General features: G+C 53.0%; 1 protein-coding gene across 1 annotated transcript in view; it reads right to left on the bottom strand.

Moving 5' to 3' along the window:
* Positions 1–2,104: 2,104 nt before the first annotated feature.
* The window catches only part of GPR144 (G protein-coupled receptor 144), a gene marked incomplete at its 5' end in the record, with an annotated part of 19,553 nt that continues 2,519 nt past the window's right edge, over positions 2,105–19,138 (bottom strand). Inside the window, 21 exons of the mRNA XM_009075556.1 lie at positions 2,105–2,205; positions 2,706–2,736; positions 4,544–4,602; positions 5,073–5,214; positions 5,539–5,592; positions 5,768–5,809; positions 9,480–9,600; positions 10,667–10,782; positions 11,424–11,557; positions 12,301–12,454; positions 13,051–13,153; positions 13,809–13,912; positions 14,013–14,139; positions 14,737–14,792; positions 15,044–15,149; positions 15,767–15,872; positions 16,099–16,233; positions 16,620–16,731; positions 17,700–17,984; positions 18,324–18,409; positions 19,072–19,135. Coding sequence (XP_009073804.1) covers positions 2,105–2,205; positions 2,706–2,736; positions 4,544–4,602; positions 5,073–5,214; positions 5,539–5,592; positions 5,768–5,809; positions 9,480–9,600; positions 10,667–10,782; positions 11,424–11,557; positions 12,301–12,454; positions 13,051–13,153; positions 13,809–13,912; positions 14,013–14,139; positions 14,737–14,792; positions 15,044–15,149; positions 15,767–15,872; positions 16,099–16,233; positions 16,620–16,731; positions 17,700–17,984; positions 18,324–18,409; positions 19,072–19,135 — 2,238 coding nt within the window. The remainder of the gene's footprint in view (positions 2,206–2,705; positions 2,737–4,543; positions 4,603–5,072; positions 5,215–5,538; positions 5,593–5,767; positions 5,810–9,479; positions 9,601–10,666; positions 10,783–11,423; positions 11,558–12,300; positions 12,455–13,050; positions 13,154–13,808; positions 13,913–14,012; positions 14,140–14,736; positions 14,793–15,043; positions 15,150–15,766; positions 15,873–16,098; positions 16,234–16,619; positions 16,732–17,699; positions 17,985–18,323; positions 18,410–19,071; positions 19,136–19,138) is intronic.

Genomic DNA, 19,138 nt, shown 5'->3' with positions numbered 1-19,138 from the left:
CAGCCCAAACCTGTCACAGGACAGAGAAGCAGCTGGAGGTGCTGGCCTGGCACAGACAGCCCTGCCCATAACTGGGTACAGCTCTGCCACCCCAGGGCACCTCTGCTCAATCACCAGCCTGAGCACAGCACCCAGCGCTGAGAGCACAGCAGAATGAGCTTTAACTGGGATGTAATGAAGATCCCAGTGCTGTCGTGGCAGGAGCACTGACTCACGAGCTGTGCCTCCTCCACAGGGCACACACAGGAGCTGCTCCTGTTGGGAAGGATTGTGGTGCCAGTGGTGAATCCACCACAGAGCAGCCCAGTGTGGTCAGCATGGGGGGAGGCACCTGCATTTCTCCCCATGACACTCGGGTGCTTCCCTGGCTTTGAATCCTGAAGACCTATAAGTTGCTGGTGATTTCGAACCAATCTTATTTAACACAAGATGGTGAGAGTTGCAGAATTCCTCAGTATCGATCAGAGCAAGGCTGGGCCGTGGAGACAAGATCCACGTTGCTATGTGTGGCTTAGCAACATATAAATGTATTCAAACAGAATAATGAAATTATCGTGGGGAAACAAAGCAGCCATCACTTGAGGAGGTGGAGGATGTAGAGGCCTCTCGGAGCCCTTGTTTGCCAAGACAAGGAAGCCGGGGGCAGGGGGGGCCCATGCCTGCCTCTGGCCCCAGCCACGCTCCAAAACTCATTTCTCCGGTTCTGAAACTGGCCTGGGATTTAACTGGATTTTATCCACCCTTATCCTCATCCCTCCCACCTCCCTGTGGCCCTACTGGCTACCACTTGCACTAGGAACCAGTGTGATGCCCACAGCTCTCACAGGAGCGTGGCTGAGTCCCTGGAGCACACAACAGCAGGACACTATCCCAGATGCCTTCCTGGGAGATTGTGATCAATTTACACCCACGAACTGTACCATCTCTCCCCACTCTCCTGAGGGGCAGGGAGGCTCCTCCTGGGTCTGCCAGAGGTCCTGCTGCTGGCAGCCCCACTGTCATCAGAGCTGGCTGGCAACCTTCAAATAAAGATACCTGGGGCAAAACAAGTCTCTTTGTTAAACTATTGAGGCAAGAACAAACAGAAGAGTGGACAGTGTCTCTGCTGAAATGATCCATCCCTGATTGCCACCAAGCTCGTGGGTTTGGGTTGGCTGATCCCAGGTTGTGTTATCCCAAGAGCTACACAGCACTTTGTGCTGTGAACAAGCAGCAAGGCTGAAGCCTATGTGAGGCTGAGCTGCCCCGAGGCCCTCCAGGCACCCCTGCAGCTGGGCAGCCTGGCCTTGTATTCTCTGCTCTAGTGGCTGGGAGTACTCGTGGCTGCGCCCGGCGCGGCTGAGCCGCTCGCCACAAGTGTGCAGAGGAGAGCTCTTCTGCCTCAAGATCTCCTCGTTCACCCGGAGCTGAAGCACTGCCCAGCCCTGGCTGCCCTGGCCCTGGGGTGTGCAGGGAGCTGCTTGGGGGCTCACAGGGAGGGTGGAAGGGCACAGCACTCCCTGCACCTCCAGCTGCTTCCACGGCCACTGCCTGGAGCACCCACCACCCTCTGGGCACACCTGGGCCTTCACAAGTACACCGAGGATAAAACCAAACTAAATGACCCACCGCTTTGCAGAGAGTTTAATAGCACATGTGGCTCAAAGCATGCAGAGTGTGGGTGAACAGCACAAACCCACGTGCAGGTCTTGCTGCCTCTGGGACCTCACTCCTACACCGGAGATGCTGCAGCACATCTACTTCTGGATGCCACTGCTCCTGTCTCCCTCCTGTGTCCACTGTGGGCAGGAAAGCTGCACTGCTGCTGGGTGACATCGTCTTGAAAAGAGCCTGAGGATGCCCTGCTTAGATACTCCAGGTGGAGCAGAATCAGAGACCTGCTCAGGCACTGCTTCCCTTGGCAAAAGAAAATGTCACAATGCAGAAAAAAATATGATCACTCCATCCGTGGTGCATCCTCACTGCACTGTCTCCCCAGTGGCTGTACGGGGAGCACTGGCAGCACCCAGCAGTGGTTGGCAAAGAAAATAAACGCAAATATGCTCTGTTTGTGTGCTGAGGAGCTGGTAAGGAAGCCAGGGGGTGAGCAGGGAGCTGCAGCCAGTCACCTCTCCCCAGTGATCCATCTAGCAGAGGTCTGGGGCTTAGGAGGGATTTCTGGTTCTAATTCTACCACCTCCATGGTGACATTGGCCTTCCTACAACCTGAAACAGAAGCAGCTAAATAGCTGCTTTGAGCTGACAAATTCAGCCCTGTCTGAACCCCTCACCTTCTCTGGCTTCCCTTGTCTGGGACCATGGCTCTCCCAGCACCCACCAGCACTTACTGCCACAGCTGTTGGTTTACAATACCTCACAGCAGCAAAGAGCTGCTGCCACCCCTGGAAGCAGCCCAGTCCTGCCCAGCAGGAAGGGTCCCTGCTGCACCCTGAGGAGCAGCTGTGCTGGGGAAAGCAGGCAGAGAACTCAGCACCTGCAGGACCTGTGGGAGAGGCAGTGCCACTGGCAGAGCTGTTGGGGCTCCCCCACCTCTCCCTCCTCTGTGCAGGGGGACAGATATACCAACAGCCCCCAGGGCTGTTTGGAACCAAAACGATTCCTGCAGCCTGAGCAGACACCAGCTGCCCTCTGGGCAGTCCTTCACAACACAGCCACAGTAACCAGCAGCAAGAAAAACTACAGAAAACGATGTAGGCAAATGTTACCTGAGGATTTGAACGCCATCAGCTCTACAGCCTGAAGGAGAGGAGAACATGTGTTAGCAGAAGGTACAGGTCTGATTGCTTTGCTGCTGGTACCCCCAACACACTCCCCAGGGCCAGGCAGGGCCACGGAGCCCCCAGGCAGGGTGGAAACCAGAGCCTTCATCCCTGTGCCTGAGAGATGGGCAGAGTCCCCAGGCACAGCTGGCAGTGGGGAGCTGACACCAGGCCCCACACTCTCACTGTGTGGTGACCCATCAGGCTGGACAGCATGTGGGAGACCACAGGAAAATGCAGGAAAGAGGAGAGAAAGCTTTCTGCCCCTGTGCTGTGGTGGAAAGAGCCCACCCAGCCTGCATCCAGTGCTTAAGAGATGGTTAATGCTCTGGGAGGTGTAAAATTCCTGCTCCCAGCCCATCAACAACAATCGTCACCAAACAACACTAAAAAAAGCTGAAACATGAAGAACATCTCGTCTGTGTTTGTATCTTCACTCGCTCAGTGTTTTGTCATTTTAAGTGTTTTCAAACGTCTCTAAGTAGCATCTTCTCTTCATCCAAACTATTGTGCAGCTGCCAGTGACATTCTGAATTCGCAGCTCCTCCAGCGAGTGCCATGACTCACTGAGCCAGGGAGCAGGAAAAACAGCCCTGGCTTATATAACTGAGGAGCACGGAAAGCAGCCCCCACGCAGAGGAGGGTGGCACCACGAGGGGCACAGCTGTGCCCACCCCCTTGGCAGTGAAGAAGGGGCTCGGAGGGACCACAGCTCTCACATGGAGCACCGGGAGCTGCCGTAGCATCTGTGTGCTCAGACAACAGCCTCACCCCTTGCTGCATCCCCGTCCCTCAGAAGGGAGACAAGTCCATTAAAAATGCAATGTTTATGCAGCAAAGACACAGCAAAGCCCTCAGTGACCCTCACACGGAGGGAAGCACTTTCTGTCTTCGCCTGGATATGCCACGGCCTTGGCATTTAGGGGATCTGCTGTCTCCTAATGCCTCTACCCTAGGGAACTCTGGGCTCATCCCTGGCCCACGTTTCCTAGCTGGTGCCAGAGGTTTGGCCCTGGCCCCATTGCACACAGTCAGCACCTGGCTGGCTGAGAAACGCATCACCTGTGACTGAGCCCTGGTGCTGTTCAGCAAGAGGAGAGGAACAGCATTAACCTCAATATAAATCATGAGAGATGGAAATATGGATTTTATTGAGTGGCTTCAAAACGATATGCCAGCTATAGAAGTATTATCTATTGGATAAATAAGAGCTGTCTATGTGACACAGGTTTTCAAAGGATAAATATTAGAGAGGGAGAGAGAGATCCTTCAGTGAGAGACTCATGAAAGTAGTGTTGGATTTTATTCTGAGGAAATTACAGCACTTGTATTTCAAGTACACAAGGACTGATGATCATTTCAATAGTGGGAGATGGAAGTGGCAGCAGAGTAGTCAAATTTAAATTGTTCCCTGCTTTTGGCTACGTCTTGCTGAGCCCCACTGCCTGATTTAATTTGCTGTCCCTGGGGAAAGCCTCCTGCCTTGATCCACACCAGCCTCAGCCTGGTGTTTTATGGCTCAGATTCACTGGCACCTTCTGTTCCTGCGTGCCCCTGCTATGAGCACTCCCTGGCCTGGCAGCAGGGCTGGCTCCCCATCGGCTCCGGGGTGAGCTCTTGCCCTGGAAATCATCTGTTCTGGGGCTGCCTCCTCTCCTCCCTTGGAAACGTGCCCTGCCCTGTTGTCCCCACTGCCCAGGTCATACCCAGCTCAGGGGACATCCCCACACAACTGCTGTGCTGTGTGTCAGGGTGAAGGTGGAAGAACAGCACACGTTACGTACCGGTCTCTCAGGTGACATAATCGATGAAATCCCCATGGGAATTCTGGCTCCAAAATTTCCTAAAAGGTGAAACAACACAACGAGTTTGGAGACCAGAGAGTAGAAACACTCATGCTTTACCAATAACTTGGTCCTTTGTGCCCCCAAATACCTCCCACTGAAGCAAAGGGTCCAAACAGTTTATCTGCATCATTACACCAAGAAACCGGTTAAAGAATGCAAAACCTTTTTTCCCCCTATTTCCTACTGCCACCTTTGCCTCTCCTTCTCCAGAAAATTCATCTTAGGGCACAAACATTCTCAGCTCAAGAGAATGCAATGCTGCCTGATACATGGAGAACCCCTTTTCCATGTCCAGCCAGCCTGCAGGCATGAACCTGAACCCCTCAGTGGGGACAGCTCCAGACCCCAAGTGCTCACACAGGCACCGTGTGCAAATGAGTGAATACAGTGCCAGGTGAACATGCACTAAAATTCAAGCTTTGGGTGTCATCACACAGCCTGGGCTAACAGCTGACAACCCTCTTACCCTTGCTGGTGATGTTCTTCGCTGGAGGGTCTTTCTGCACAGGGCTTGGCAAGGCATTCTCAGCTGCAGGACTTGTCTTCCCTGTCTCCCAGGAGGTTGTGTTTCTTGGACTTGATAAGTAGGTGATGGGATGAGAGCAATTCTATAAGGACAGGGAAGAGATACAGGACAGTGAAAACTGCAGCATGAGTCTTTGCTAGATCCAGATCCAACTTCAAAGATTCATTTCATCAATACTGTGGCTCTGAGGACTTAGGCCATGTCCCTCCCTGGCACAGCAGGCTGCTGCCTACTCAGGGTAGGTTATCTTTGGGTCTATGGTGAACAACAGCACAGCAAAGAAGGGAGACATAAGGTAAAAAAAAAAAGACTTCTTTCCTACATCATCTTCTCAAAGCAGACCCAAGGTACAGCTGGGGCTCTCCTCTGGTGGGTGGTGGGGCAGCAGGGATTCCTTCCAACTTACTGTGAATGAGAGGGCTTTCTTCTTGTCCTTCATCCTCTGGATGGCATTCCTCACCTGGAGCAGAGCAAGGACATTAGAGAGGGCCACAGCAGCTCTAGCAGAGCAAGAGATGCTCCAGCCATGGAGAGAAGGCACAGTCAGGGCTGTGCTGCCTGTTGCCTCTAGAACAGCCCCAGCTACTCCCAGATGCTGTGATGAGTGATCCCCCCCAGCCAGGGGCAGCTCTTACCTCACTGCTGTAGATTGCATAGACCAGGAATATGTACAGGCCCTGGAAAGGAGAGAGCAGAGGAAGGGTCAGGGATGTGTGACTGGTTTGTGCTTCTTTGCATGGAGGAAGTGATTCTGGTGGGCACTGGAATGGGTGAGACTGGCCCAGAGAGTGGGCACAGCACAGCAAGGGACAGCCAGGCAGGAAGGACTTCCCACACTTGAGACCAAGCTCTTCACAGAGAGTCCAAAGCAGAGATGGTCCCTGCCCCAGTCCCTCTTCCTTCTCCTCCCCCCATTTCATGTGGGGGGAGTGGGAACCTCTCACTGGGCACTCAGCTTCCCGAGCCTGAAGCTCTCCCACACTCCCATTCACTCATGCATGTGAAATCCCCCAGGAAACACCTCCTTCAGTTCTCAGAAACAGAATCCACCAGGAATTAATTGCTAGGGGAACCAAAATCTGGGAAACAGACCTCCTTTTCCACTGAGCACCGACCCCAGTGGCTTTAGCTAGGGCTGGGCCCTCTGTCCCAGGCAGTGACTGACCAGTGTGAGCAGGACCCTCCGACCCAAGCACAATGGGATGGACCCAGAGGATTGCTCAACCCCCTAACTGGACAATCCTTCCCACCAGCACACCAGGGCTGTGGCAGCACAGTCTTGGCCACCCCCCCTGCTTGCCAAACTGGCACTGCTGCTCACACAGTGAGGACCAGTGAACAGTGACACTTGGCTACCACCACATTTGTATGCCCAGGGCTGGTGAGGGATGTGCTCAGGGACAGAGCCCAGGCCAGGGCTGGAGCGAGCATCGCCCGGGGGCCACAGCCTGGGGCTAATTACAGCTCCAGACCAACGATTTTGGCCTTAAAGCAGCCCTATCTGGTCCACCAGATTTATGTTCTATCTGTGGGGTGTTTTGTTATCGCAGCTAGATAAATCAGCTGCAGCAAGAGATGCAATCCATCTTGTCTTCAATGAGCCTTGCTCTCATCTGCGAGCTCTTGGCAAGCGCAATGGTAGCAGCCCCCTGGCACCGCGCCGTGACCTGTCCTTCAGCCAGCAGTGCTGGTCACTCCCCCAGACCAGATTTCTGGTCAGGCTGCCAAGGCAGGTCTTCCTTGAAAGAATCATTCTGGATGAGTGTGGGGAGGGGGAGTGGAGAGGTCAGCTGGGAGGAGGGTGAGGAAGGAGAGGAGGCCCAGCTGCAGCGGCAGGAGAGCCTCTCCTGCCTGTGCTCCCACCGTGCTCCTGTCCCTGCTGCCACCCACGGTCCCACCTGCCACCTTCTCCCAGCCAGGCCCACAACACCCTGGCCCTTGTGGCTTGCTGCTCACGGCAAGGCAAGTGCTGTGTGGCTACCAGTGAGGGCACAGCATGTGCCAGGATCTGCAGAGCAGGATGGATGTTCCTGCCTGGCATTTGTCTGTCCAGCAACCACGTGCTGTGTGCTCCCCACACCCAGCTGGGTGCTATGCCATCACCTGCTGTGCTCTCACTGATGAGTCTCTGCAAGCCCCTGCCCTCAGCACCATCCTTACAACTCCACAGGTTCCAATAAAGCCAGCAGGTTTTGCTGACACCCTGTCACAGCAGGCAGCTCTGCCCAGCACTGGCACTTGGTAGGAGCTGGTGCTCCCAGCTCTGAGATAGGGGGTGGAAGGCAGACACTGCCACCTGCTCACCAGCCTTGGACAGCCCCCACAGCCTCTGGCACGGCACCACAAGCTCCTGTTCAGTCACTGGCTGCATTCCTCACTGCCTGGCTGGAGAAGGAGCTGTCGTGTTTGGTGTCGACGCACAGAGTAACCTTGAAGACAGACTTTGGCTTCCAGAGACACACACAAAGCAGCCAAACAAACAGCCAGCCCAGCACTCGTGAGTGCAGCAGTGTGCTGGCCTCAAAGGAAATTCCTGGGGATCCAAAGGACAGTCAGCAAAGAGGCTGAAATGGGATGGCTTTCTCCCAGCTCTGCAGCTTCCCACCAGCATTTCTCCTCTGGGGTAATCTACAGATTGACCAGAACTTGGTGATGAAGAGACGGAGGCAAAGGAGCAGAGCACAGTCATGTCTGTCCACACAGCACAGAGCCTTCCTGCTCACTAACCCAAGCATGGCATGAGGAGGCATGGAGAGCTGATTCTATATGTAGTTACAATCAGGATAGGACTCCTGCCACCCTTCTGATACCCCAAGGAGTGGAGATGCAGAAAGGCATCCCTTGTCTGGCCTTGGGACATCTCATCCGAGCACGGATGGATGTGTGTGAGCAGCACCTGCCTGCTGGGCCAGAGCCAGCCACAGGCAGAACATCCCTGGGCAGCCACCCACCCTGTGCACTGGTGACAACACCTGGATTCTCCCTGGGGGAGCTGGGCCAATGCTCTGCTGAAACCAGCCAAGCATGCCAGAGGGAAACACTGCGACCTCAGCTGCTCTGTAAGAGCAGGAAAAAGCAGGAGTCAATTTCTGTTGAATCCAAAGGAAAAAAAGGGAGATGGGGTAGAAAACCCTTTGGATCCCAGTGGTCTGGAGGGTAGTGCCCAGTTGCCCTCTTGACTTTGATCCCCTGGATTTGTCCTCAAGCACTGGGCAAGGGACTCCAAACAGCCAGTGCCAAGAGACAGGACTGACTACGGGGGCACCCTCGGGCACTGCTGCCTGAGCCCCAAGTGGGACTGAGCCCACACGTGTTCCCCTGCCTGGCTCCCTGCTGCCAGTACCTGCTAGAGAGAGTTCCACCTTCCCCCTGGGACCACCTCCCCTGCAAGTGTTGGGAGCAGTGTTTGATGGTGTTCAGTGTTTCTCTAGCTCCATCTACAGCTTCCTTCTCTTGAGCTTTGAAAGCTTCTGCCCATGCTTTGAATTGCAGGTGGCCAATGCATGTTCTGGGACTTTTTGTCACCATGTGTCGCCGAGTTTCAGACATCCTAAGGTCCTGGGAACAGTCCTAGCTCGGTGCAGAACTGTTTGCTCTCTTACCCACATACAGGCTGGTTAAAGCTTCAGAGTCTCTTTAAAGGTGAAAACAGTAAACTCAGAAGCAAATATTAAGTGTTGCTTTACACACCAGGGTTACTTTCTGCCCTGTTAACATTAACAACGTGACTTTGATATCTGGTAGCCACAGACATGGCCCTGGAAGTAACCAAGACAAGCAAAGATCCAATGCAGCCAGGTGAGGCTACCAAAAGAGAAATGAAGAGTCTGAAGGGTGACATGACATGACTCAACCAAGGTCTTGCAGGTCAGAGCTAGAAACAGTCCCACACTTGCAGATGAGCTGTGTGAGGCTCTGACCACCAGCCCACATTGCAATCTGCTCCACCAAACACTCCTGCATCCCATCAGATCACTTCAATTACCCATTAAATAAGCAAACAAAAACTCTGCTGAAGTTCCCTATGAGCATTGTAACTGCCATTTTGAAACCATACTGATGTCAGGAAACCTAACAGGAGAAATGAGACCTGAACTGGGAAGCTGTGGCACACTAGGACACTGCAGACACTGGTGCTGAAGGGCCATTAGATGAACAAGGTCTCCAGAGCTGTACTTCATATCATGGGAGGAGGAACGGAGTTTCCTCAGACAAAACAGGCAGGGGAAGCTGGGCTGGATTCAGAGCTGACACGTGTCCCTGACTATAAGGACAGGCAGGGTACACTGAAGAAACTGCTGGTACCTGCATGGCTGTGACCTGGGGATCCACCCAGGCAGGACTCACCTGGAGGGAGTTCAGCACGATGAAGACATAGGCCCAGATGATGCTAAGGTGGACGAGGACCCCACACACCCAGGTCAGCCCCAGCACGGGCAGCAGCACCAGGACGGGCTTGGCTGTGGCCCTGGCAGGAGGAAGAGCTCAGGGTTACCCGGGCGTGTTTCAGAGATGAGACACTACCAAGACAGGAGCTCTGGGACAAATTCCTTTGCAAACAAAATTAGTCAAGATGGGAAAAGCCAAACATTTTGCCTCCCAGCCCATGCATGCCAGCCCTGTTATCACTGAGAGTTAGTGAGTTGGGAGCTCTTTGACATCATTAGCCATGAGAAAACAGCTATTTCCCCCCCCAATTTCTGCTACAAGGAGGGTTTCTGTATTTGTTTTATTTGCATCTGGATGTCACCCTGCCCTCCAGCAATGCCCTATCTTTGTGCTTCTGTAAATTTGGGAAAATTTATTTATGCTACAGGGGAACAATGCGTGTCTAGCAGGGGTACCCGGCGCCAGCTAACAGCAATAAAGAATCACAGGGGATGATAAAGGAATGACTCAAGCAGCAGATTTTTAGAGGTCTCTCAATATTGACTGATTACAGAAGTGCACACTGCCTCTCTCCCAGTGTGTGTAACCCCCATCAGCCTCACTTTCACCCCACCAAGTCCCAAGCCTGGAATTTCTCAGGCACGGACAAGGCTCTCCCATCCCAAAGGGGTGATTAGGAGGGTGAGTGCAGGTGGAGTCCAACACTGGGTTCCCCAGGTGCTGGCTAGGCTTCTCAGTGACACTAGAGCAGCCAGACTGCTCTGGGTGGGGCACAGTTATCCTGGGGGAGAGAATCCCTTCTGCCCCAACTCCCACAGTTCATGGTCTTTCACTTGGCCAAGGCAAAGACTCTCAGTGTAACAGTAATTCCACCACTTCACAGAATCACAGAATCACGGAATCACAGAATAGTTTGGGTTGGAAGGGACTTTAAAGATCACCTAGTTCCAACCCACCAGCCCAGGTGGCTTGAAGCCCCATCCAACCTGGCCTGAAACACTTCCAGGGATGGAGCAGCCGCAGCTTCTCTGGGCAACCTGTGCCGGTACCTCAGGGAGAAATTTCTTGCATGCATTTAACACTGTCTAATACACTTCACACCTGGAGCAGCCATGGCTGGGAAAGGCAGCCCCTCTCCTGCTCACCATATCTGCACTCCAATCTGGCTCTCCAGGCTGCTGTTGGGCGTCAGCATCTTTGTTCTCCTGCGAGCACTGGACACAGTCACCATCACCACCCGGAGCAGCACGAACGTGTTCACCTGCCAGGGAAGAGCCATTGGCCTCAGTGACCTTCGGCAATCTCAGCTCCAGCAGGGGAGACTTTTCTGCTGGGAACTAGTGTCAGAACTCGGGGAGAACATATCAGTACCCAGCATGCAGTGAACCCACGTCCTCACAGAGCTGTCTATATCGGTATGAAACCTACGAGGCTTACCCCAAAACTTCTCCCACAGAATGTCTTCCCCCTTAAGTGTCTATTCTGGGCCCCTCAAACATTGTGCCTTTTCCCCTTGCTATGTTTTGTACAATGATATTTCTTCTACTTCAAGGATGTAGCTGTTCCCATGTTAAAATCAGACCTTTATCTATGCAATGTCACAGTCCGTACACATTTATCTGCATTCTTAATTGAACAGCCAACACAAGAACTGGTCAGCATAATTTCCTCAAAGCACTTTTTGTCCTATCCAAAAGCTGCTTTGATTAAAGAGATTTATTTGTCTTATGGAAGTCTATTCAGGCATAGCAACAATTCCTATAAAGGCAGCACACACGAACCCTGCGAGCAAACTCCTTAGCTACACCCCTGCCCTGCCAGCAGGTGCTGACACTCCTGACTCTGCAGTGCTTTTCTAGAACCAGGCCTGGCTCACACCTTCCTGCAGGGCTTGGCACTTACAGCCAGGATGAAGAGCACAGGACCAACGAAGGCCCAGATGACGTTGGTCTGAGCATTCAGCCAGCAGTGGTTGTCTGCCACGTACTTGTTAAAGGAAGTGGCAAGGGTCACCCCCACGATAAGGACTGGAAGGCCTGCAAGAAAAAAGCACAGGTTAAACCCCAGGAAAGGCAGAGATGACCCACACAGGGCACTGTGTGCCAGACAATTGCCTCAAACCCCCACGACCAGACAGGCTCCAGCAGGAGCCTCGAACCCCCATGAGCGACATCAATTCCCTGCAGCTGAAATCTGTCCTGGCTCTGCAGGACCAGATTTACAAGCTGTCAGCATCATTCCCTGAGGTATAAAGCATTCCAAGTCTGAGTCCTGGGCAAAGCAATTTACTCCTCAGATTGCTTTTTTAACAAAATGGACAATCAGAGACACAAACCCATCTGAAACACTTGAAGCAGTTGCCCAGTGCCCAGCAAGGGGTGAGCTCTGTGAGGAGCACACACCTCAGAGCTTCTCTGGTACAAACTCAGCTACTCAAATGAATTCCGTGTCCCTGGAGGTTCCCTCAGGATAAAGGGTGCCTAGGCAGGAACATATTCATATTCTAATTACTATCAGACAGTAGTGATGCTCCCCAAGAACAAGAACTTGGCACAAATCTCCTGCATTTTTTTGGTATTGAACTCTTGGATTTAGAAAACAACAAAAATGCTGTTCAAATTGTATGTTAAGACTGGCAATTTGACACATAATTCAAGAGAATCTCTGCAGAGCAGTGGCATCCAGCTCTCCTATTAAATTGAACCACACATTTGGGACTCTCTCCCACTAAAATCTTCACTAGCCAAACAGGACCCAAGGCAGAGCAGCGTGCAGATACCCCAGCCTGTCACATAGTAGAACTTCATTCTCCTGTCCTCACTCATGTTGACTGCCACCACTTTGCTCCAGAGGAGAAGTCCCTCTACCAGCATCCAGGAGAAGGCTGCCATGAAGAAGAGGTGCAGGAAGGCAGTGACCATGAAGCACAGCACCTGGAGAGGACAGTAACCACACAGCATTTCAGGAGGAGCCATCCTGTGATCAGGAGGAAGGGAGCAACCTGCAAATTATGCTGCAGAGTGAACAGAGATGTATTTAAACACCCCCAGGCACCAGGGAGAAGTCTTAAAATGGCAACACATGAATAGTCCAACTGCTGCAGCTCACACTCATTTTGTCTGTGGGACCAACTCAAACCACAGTGGAGGGAACTGACAGCATCTTCTGCAGCTCTGGGACTTTCCAGGCAGGTCTCTCACTTCAGAGCTGCTTGATCCAGCTCTGGGACATGGAGGAGGACACAGAAAGGCAGAGAACTGTATGCTGCTGGTTTATAGCTACTTAAATTTCTGGAAGAATTTTTTTATCAGAAACAAACTGCCAAGAAAAAAAGTGAACTTTTTGATGGATTGCACAATGTATATATGTGCACCTCCAAACACAGACACAATTCTACCCTAATTGCCAGTCACAGCTGATTCATGAAACATTAGTAAAAGGGTTTATACTTCTGTCCTGTTTGCTCTGGCAGTGATGCTAGAGCAAGTCTGGTCCCTCTGGCTGAATGGAACATTCCTAGTGAGCTCACCTGGCTGGTCTTGGCCAACTCACTGAACATGAGCAGAGCTTCTGCTGCAGCCAGTGCAAAGATCAGGTTCTTGTGCACAGTTGTTCGTTCACTCTTGGGGATGCTGAGAAAGGAGAGAGGAAGACTTGAGCTGCAGCCAAACAAAAGGGTGTTCATGTTCCTCCTGTCCTCGCTGGGCTGTGCAGAACTGCCTGGGTGACCTGTGATCTCTGCTACTCACTGCAAAGACAACAGTCCAAGGAGGCAGGGGACTCTGCAAACACTTGGTGCTGAGGACACGCTTGGGTACAACTGCTCAGCCCTTGGCCATGACTCCAGGGAACAAGCAGTGAGAAGGAAGTGGAGGGAGCCACTGCAGTGCTCACAGATCTCTCTGCTTGCCACGGGACACAGAAGGGATGGCAATCAAAGAAATAGTCTTTGCTCTATTTATTTTATAAAAACTAACTCTAGCAAAGCAGCTTTTATGGTAATCATTGTTAGTCATTGACATAAATCTTGCCATGGACACCCAGGAGCATGCACAGCTCACATGAGCATCTCCTCAAACAACCAGCTGCACACCCTCTCCAGCCAACAACTGCTCCCCTCTGCTGTGGATCACAGGGCAGCTCCCCAACCTCTCCCCACACACCTGCATCACCTCATGCTGGCAAAGGACACCTTGGCAAAGGACACCTTGACAAAGGCTCTGAAGTAAAATATCAAGCGAAAAAAAAATATGCAGAGATGGCTACAAGTGCCTGGACTTTCCTTACCGAACTACCAAGAACAAAATGAAGGTGCTTATCAAGGCACAGAAGGAAACTCCACATCCGATGAAAGTCAAGGTCTGCAGTGTAAACTCCTCCTTGGTGGTCCTCTGCTCCAATCATGAAACAACAGAAGACAAAGTCCCCATGAATTAACCACAGGCTGCTCTCAGTCCTGGCACCCACCCCACAGCACAGCTCCTCACATACCTCCAGCTCATACACTTGCAGCAGGATGGCAAAATTTGTGGTGTGGTTGCAAAAACAGGCAGTGGAGTCTGGGAGAGATGTCACCACAGAGCAGCCAGCTGTGGACCACATCCCACCAGCATCTGGGCTAACATGCACCAAAAACCAGAGAAAAAACCATGGAAATTACCATCCACTTCGACAGAAAGCCAAGACACCACTGGGACCGTTTGGAGAGTAGTGAGCTGCTTCCAAAAACAGTCTTCCCACCTTCCCCAAACTGATCCATGCCTGATACAAGACTGGGACTCGAAGGAGGTTTTTGCACTTGAATGACTTAATTACCAATCCATAATATATCACAGCCTCAGTGTTCTCACTGCAGTGACACTCAGCAAAAGCACATCCCCATGCCAGGCAGGATTTACGAGCCTGGAAATCCTGCGTGGCTTTGGGCCATATATCTCGGATCAACTCTCCTTTGTCACAGGCAACAATCATAATTAACTAGGGCTTTCCATTTTAGTTGTATGTACCTCATCTAAGGTCACTTGCTTGTGAGTGACTTCTCCAAAGGAAATCTTCCCAGGAGACCACTCTGCTCCAGAGACAGAGGATGTCAGCATGCAAAGGAGGCAAAGAATTACAGATCCCTATGCTCACCATTACATTTATATTGAGATGTTTGGTTTCCCAGTGGAAATAAAATCTTATAAATGTGGGGATCTGAACTGAAACAAGGCACCTGAGGCTGAAGTTCCAGAAGGCACATATGGGCCCCACCAGTCTGTCAGGCAGGTCCTGTGGGCAGAGAGGGGGAGAGAAGAGGTCACACAGCCAAGCACATGCTGACACAGGTGGGTGCTCTGCGGTTGCTTGGCTGTGACAGGGTCTGTCAGCATGGGGCAAACACCTCCCCAGGGACACCAGAGCCCTGGGCAGGGCACACCCCTGAGTCCCAAAGCTCAGGGTGCTGAGCTGTGGCTGTGGCCAGCCAGGTCAGGCTGTGTGCTGCAGGAGGGGGCTGGGGAGCACAGCCTCTGCTGGGGTACCTGGCTGCGGTGCTGCAGGCGATAGCGCACAGATGTGCTGATCTCCTCGTAGTCACTGAGCAGAGTGGATGAGATCACAGCAGTGCCCACTGTGGTGCCCAGGTACCTGCCAGGGAAAGGATGCTGCTACTCACAGGCACAGGAATCTCAGGATGTGCTCAGAAAACAGGATCTTGCATTGTACAGGACAGTTGGAGAGATCTGGACCACTGCTGGAGTATGGCAGTGCTGCCAACAAATGGTCTGGGCACGGGGCAGAGTGTGCCATGGGATCCCTGGCAAACAGGACCCGCAGCAGTGCCCATCGCCGCGGGAGGTGACCCTGTGGACAGGCTCTGGGCAGCCCATGGGCCGAGCAGAAGGCGCAGTGTGTGTGGGGATGTGCGGGTGTCCATCCCCACCTAGTGTTCAGCACTCCAGGAGAGCTGCAGCCTCTGTCTCCCGCGCCCTGCGAGCCACCAGCGTCCCCAGAGACACCTTCTGCCCAGTCAGGGGGGACCCTGCAGCAGCCCCCGCGGGCTCTGTCCCCAGCCACCCCAGCAGGGCAGGCACCCCCAGGCGTTCAGGAGACACCACGGAGCATCCCAGCGCCAGATCCAGCGATGGATCAGGGTGGAGGTGTCCCCAAATTCGAGGCACCAAGAGACTCAGTGCAGCCTCGGAAACGAGCTCTCCTGTGGTGCTGGGGACAGCCCTAGGGTGCAAGGGTTCTGTCCCACTCACCTCTGTCCCCCGTGCTGGGACTCGGCGCTGCTGCCGGCGCTGGACAGGCAGCGCTGCAGGGAACTGTACCCAAACCACATGTTCTTCACCGTGACTCTGCGCAGACCTGCAGGGACAGCACAGGCACCCAGGGTAGCTCTGGGGTCCAGAGCACCCTCAGCTCCAAGCTGTGTCTGCAGAGAGGCTGTGGATAACCTCACAGCCCATCTCCCTTTCACCATCCCCACCCTTCTCCAGACCACACGTGTGCAAGGCAACGGTTTGTGCTGTTAAGGAAGGCACTGCAGGAGTGCCAAGGGGAGACCCAGGGAAGCTCAGGTGTCATGATCTACCTCTGCCTTTCAGTCTTTGCATTTCTTCTGCGGGAACTTCGATGAGGTCGTGCCTTCCTTTCTCAGGGGTGCGGATCACGTATGCCTCACCGCTCAGCTCCTGCCCGCTCAGCTCCAGCTCCCTCACCTCCAGCCCTGTGGAGGGGGAAAATCAGGTGCTGAACCAGGGTGCAGCCTCCCTCCAGAGCTATTGCAGCAGCAATGCACCACAGGGACACTATAACCCCAGCCAAGACCCACAGAGACAGCAGACAGGTCCCTTTCAGTGCAAACTTTGTGCGTCTAGGCTGTTTCTCCTGTGCCCAAAGGTTTCTTACAATCCTCTTGCAACCCACAATGTGAAAGGTGCCCTCACACTGTGACATTCTGCATGGATGAAATGGGGAGTGGGCTGTAGGGTTAGCAAGATGTGAGCCAGAGGAGGAGAGGAACCAGGAGCAGGCTTGGACTGGGAACCAGACAGGGTGACTGACCTGGGTCCCAGGGACATACTCTCCCCCAGCTCTACCAGTGCCACTCACCAACATTCCTGTGCTGGATCGTGATCTTTGTCCTCCCTGTGGTCAGTAGTGGGACTAAGAGTGATGCCATTCTGTCACAGAGCTCAACAACAGCCATGGGCCCTGTGATAACCTGCAAACACAGGGAAAGACACAGAGATCAGCACCTGTACTACCAGCTCTCCCTTCCCTTTAAGATAAACTCCCTTAAGAATTTTCTGAAATGTTTGGTCCTTGGCAGACAAAAGAGTATTTAGGGCTCAAGGATTTGGCTCTGCTTTTCTGTGACGTCTTCACTAAGGGATGCTCCAAGGTCCTGTGTGTGTTGAGTGCACAGCTCACAGCCCTTCGCCCTCAGCAGACGTATCAGCTGCACCAGTTCCTCTGGGCCAGCACTGGTTTTATGCCACTGTCGAGAAACCATGAGTAACTGTGACCATGGAGACCTGAGCAATGAGGCAAATGGAACTACTCAGCATCCTTTCATCTCTGGAAGTCCCTGGCTTGGCTCCTGGAGCACTGGCCAGGCCGGACGCTGTCACACCGTTCCCAGAGGCAGGTGGAGAGCGCAGACAAGCACAAAAGACCCACATGAGAATGCACAAAACCTACTGGGGTGGGATGATGGAAATCCCTCACACAAAGCCTGACAGTGCTCAGAACAGCGTAGGGGCTGATGACTAACAGCTCCTTGGCAGCCCACCCACAGAAAGCACAACAAACTGGAAAGGGAAGGGCACTGCCCTGCCAGGCAGCAGGACGTGGGAGCGAGGAATCCACAGAGCACCGGGAATCTGCAGACTCTGTCAATGCTGTAAATCCAGGCTGGATCCAGGGGTTTTCAAGGAAGGCACCACTTCACTGCACTTGTTTGCACCAGAACTTGTTTGCACCTCCAACAAATGAGGCACCAGGAATGCAGCTGGCCCTTATCTGAGCTGGGGAAGAGGCTCCATGCCCATGCTTGCAGCACTTTCACAAGCTCCAAGGTACAGCCACAAAGGCTGCAAGTGACCATGGTCACCTAACAGGCCAAGGAGCTGCACACACAAGAGGAACTGATGTGGCACACAGCAGCCAGACTGCTGGTGACACCATTACCTGGCTGACTGATGACCACGCACCAACATTCTGCTCTTCCAGGATAAACTCAGCCACTTCCATGTAATACTGGCCCAACTGCTCCAACACCTCCAGCTCATCTCCCTCCTGGACTTCCATATCTACAACTTGCTTTAGCAATTGAAGCACTGCAAAGAGGTCAGATGGCTCCAGCACAAGCATTTCTTCTTCCCTCAGGACAGTTGCCAAGACATCAAGAGCACCAAGAGCCACAGAGAGATTCAAGTCTTGGACGTCATTCGTGAAGATGCTGTCAGGAATCTGCTATGGAAAAGATAGTTTAGCTCAGTGCAGAGCCCTAACTCTGCCTGATCATCAGCTGGGCCTTGGCATGTCCTTGCTGGTGTCAGGACACCCATTTGGCCAACCAGACTGTCCTGGCAGAAGAGATGTCTTGTCCAGACTCCCAACCTCAGTGAGATGAGTCAATCAGAAGCAACACTTTGCTTGATTAATCACAGCACGAGTTACAGCAATATTGGTCACAATGTCCAACAACAGTTCAAAAAGGTCACAGGCACAACTGTTGGCAAAGTGACCTCAGACAGCAGTGGATGCCACCACATCCACCCCAACAGCTCTTGCTGGGGCTGCAGGACTCACCACAGTCCTCGCTGCGTGCGCGTTCACACGGCCAACAAGTGAGTGGCTGGACTCCAGCTTAGCTCTTTTCAGTTGCCAGTATGCATCTGGAAACAAAGCAGAACCAGAACCATAGCTGTGTCCAGCAGTGTGGTGAACACAATCCATGTTCAAAGCCTGGGGAATGGTGCTCAGATGGTGCCTAAGCCTGCAGGACAGGCAGGACAAGGAGACTGCACAGCTGTGTTTTGTTTTTAGCACAAGATCCCATCTGGAGAGACAGTCTAACAGTTTTTCTGCCTTCTTCCCATGTTCCCCTGGCCTGGAGATGCCTGGATTGGGAGGCACTCTACAGCATCCAGAAGCCATGTGATGTTTACACCCACTGCTTGGCTGGAGAGGAGCAAAATCCCCTGACAGAGTGCAGGAACTGGAGCGAAGTCCCAGCCTCAGTGGGTTTTGCATGCAATCCCCTTGGAGCAGACATGAGGCCTCCCCACCACCCCAGCCTGGACCTCCAGGAGTGCGTGCAGGAGAAGCAATGAATAAATAACTAGCAGATGCTGTACCCTTTCTGTAGCGACAGATGAAAGGCAAAGTCTGCAAACAAGATGCATAAGAGTGCAGGAACTGGAGCGAAGTCCCAGCCTCAGTGGGTTTTGCATGCAATCCCCTTGGAGCAGACATGAGGCCTCCCCACCACCCCAGCCTGGACCTCCAGGAGTGCGTGCAGGAGAAGCAATGAATAAATAACTAGCAGATGCTGTACCCTTTCTGTAGCGACAGATGAAAGGCAAAGTCTGCAAACAAGATGCATAACTGAATCCTGCCAACTT

The sequence above is a fragment of the Acanthisitta chloris genome, unplaced genomic scaffold, assembly GCF_000695815.1.
Source record: "Acanthisitta chloris isolate BGI_N310 unplaced genomic scaffold, ASM69581v1 scaffold44845, whole genome shotgun sequence".
Taxonomy (NCBI): domain Eukaryota; kingdom Metazoa; phylum Chordata; class Aves; order Passeriformes; family Acanthisittidae; genus Acanthisitta; species Acanthisitta chloris.
This window is presented reverse-complemented; position numbering and strand designations above follow the sequence as displayed.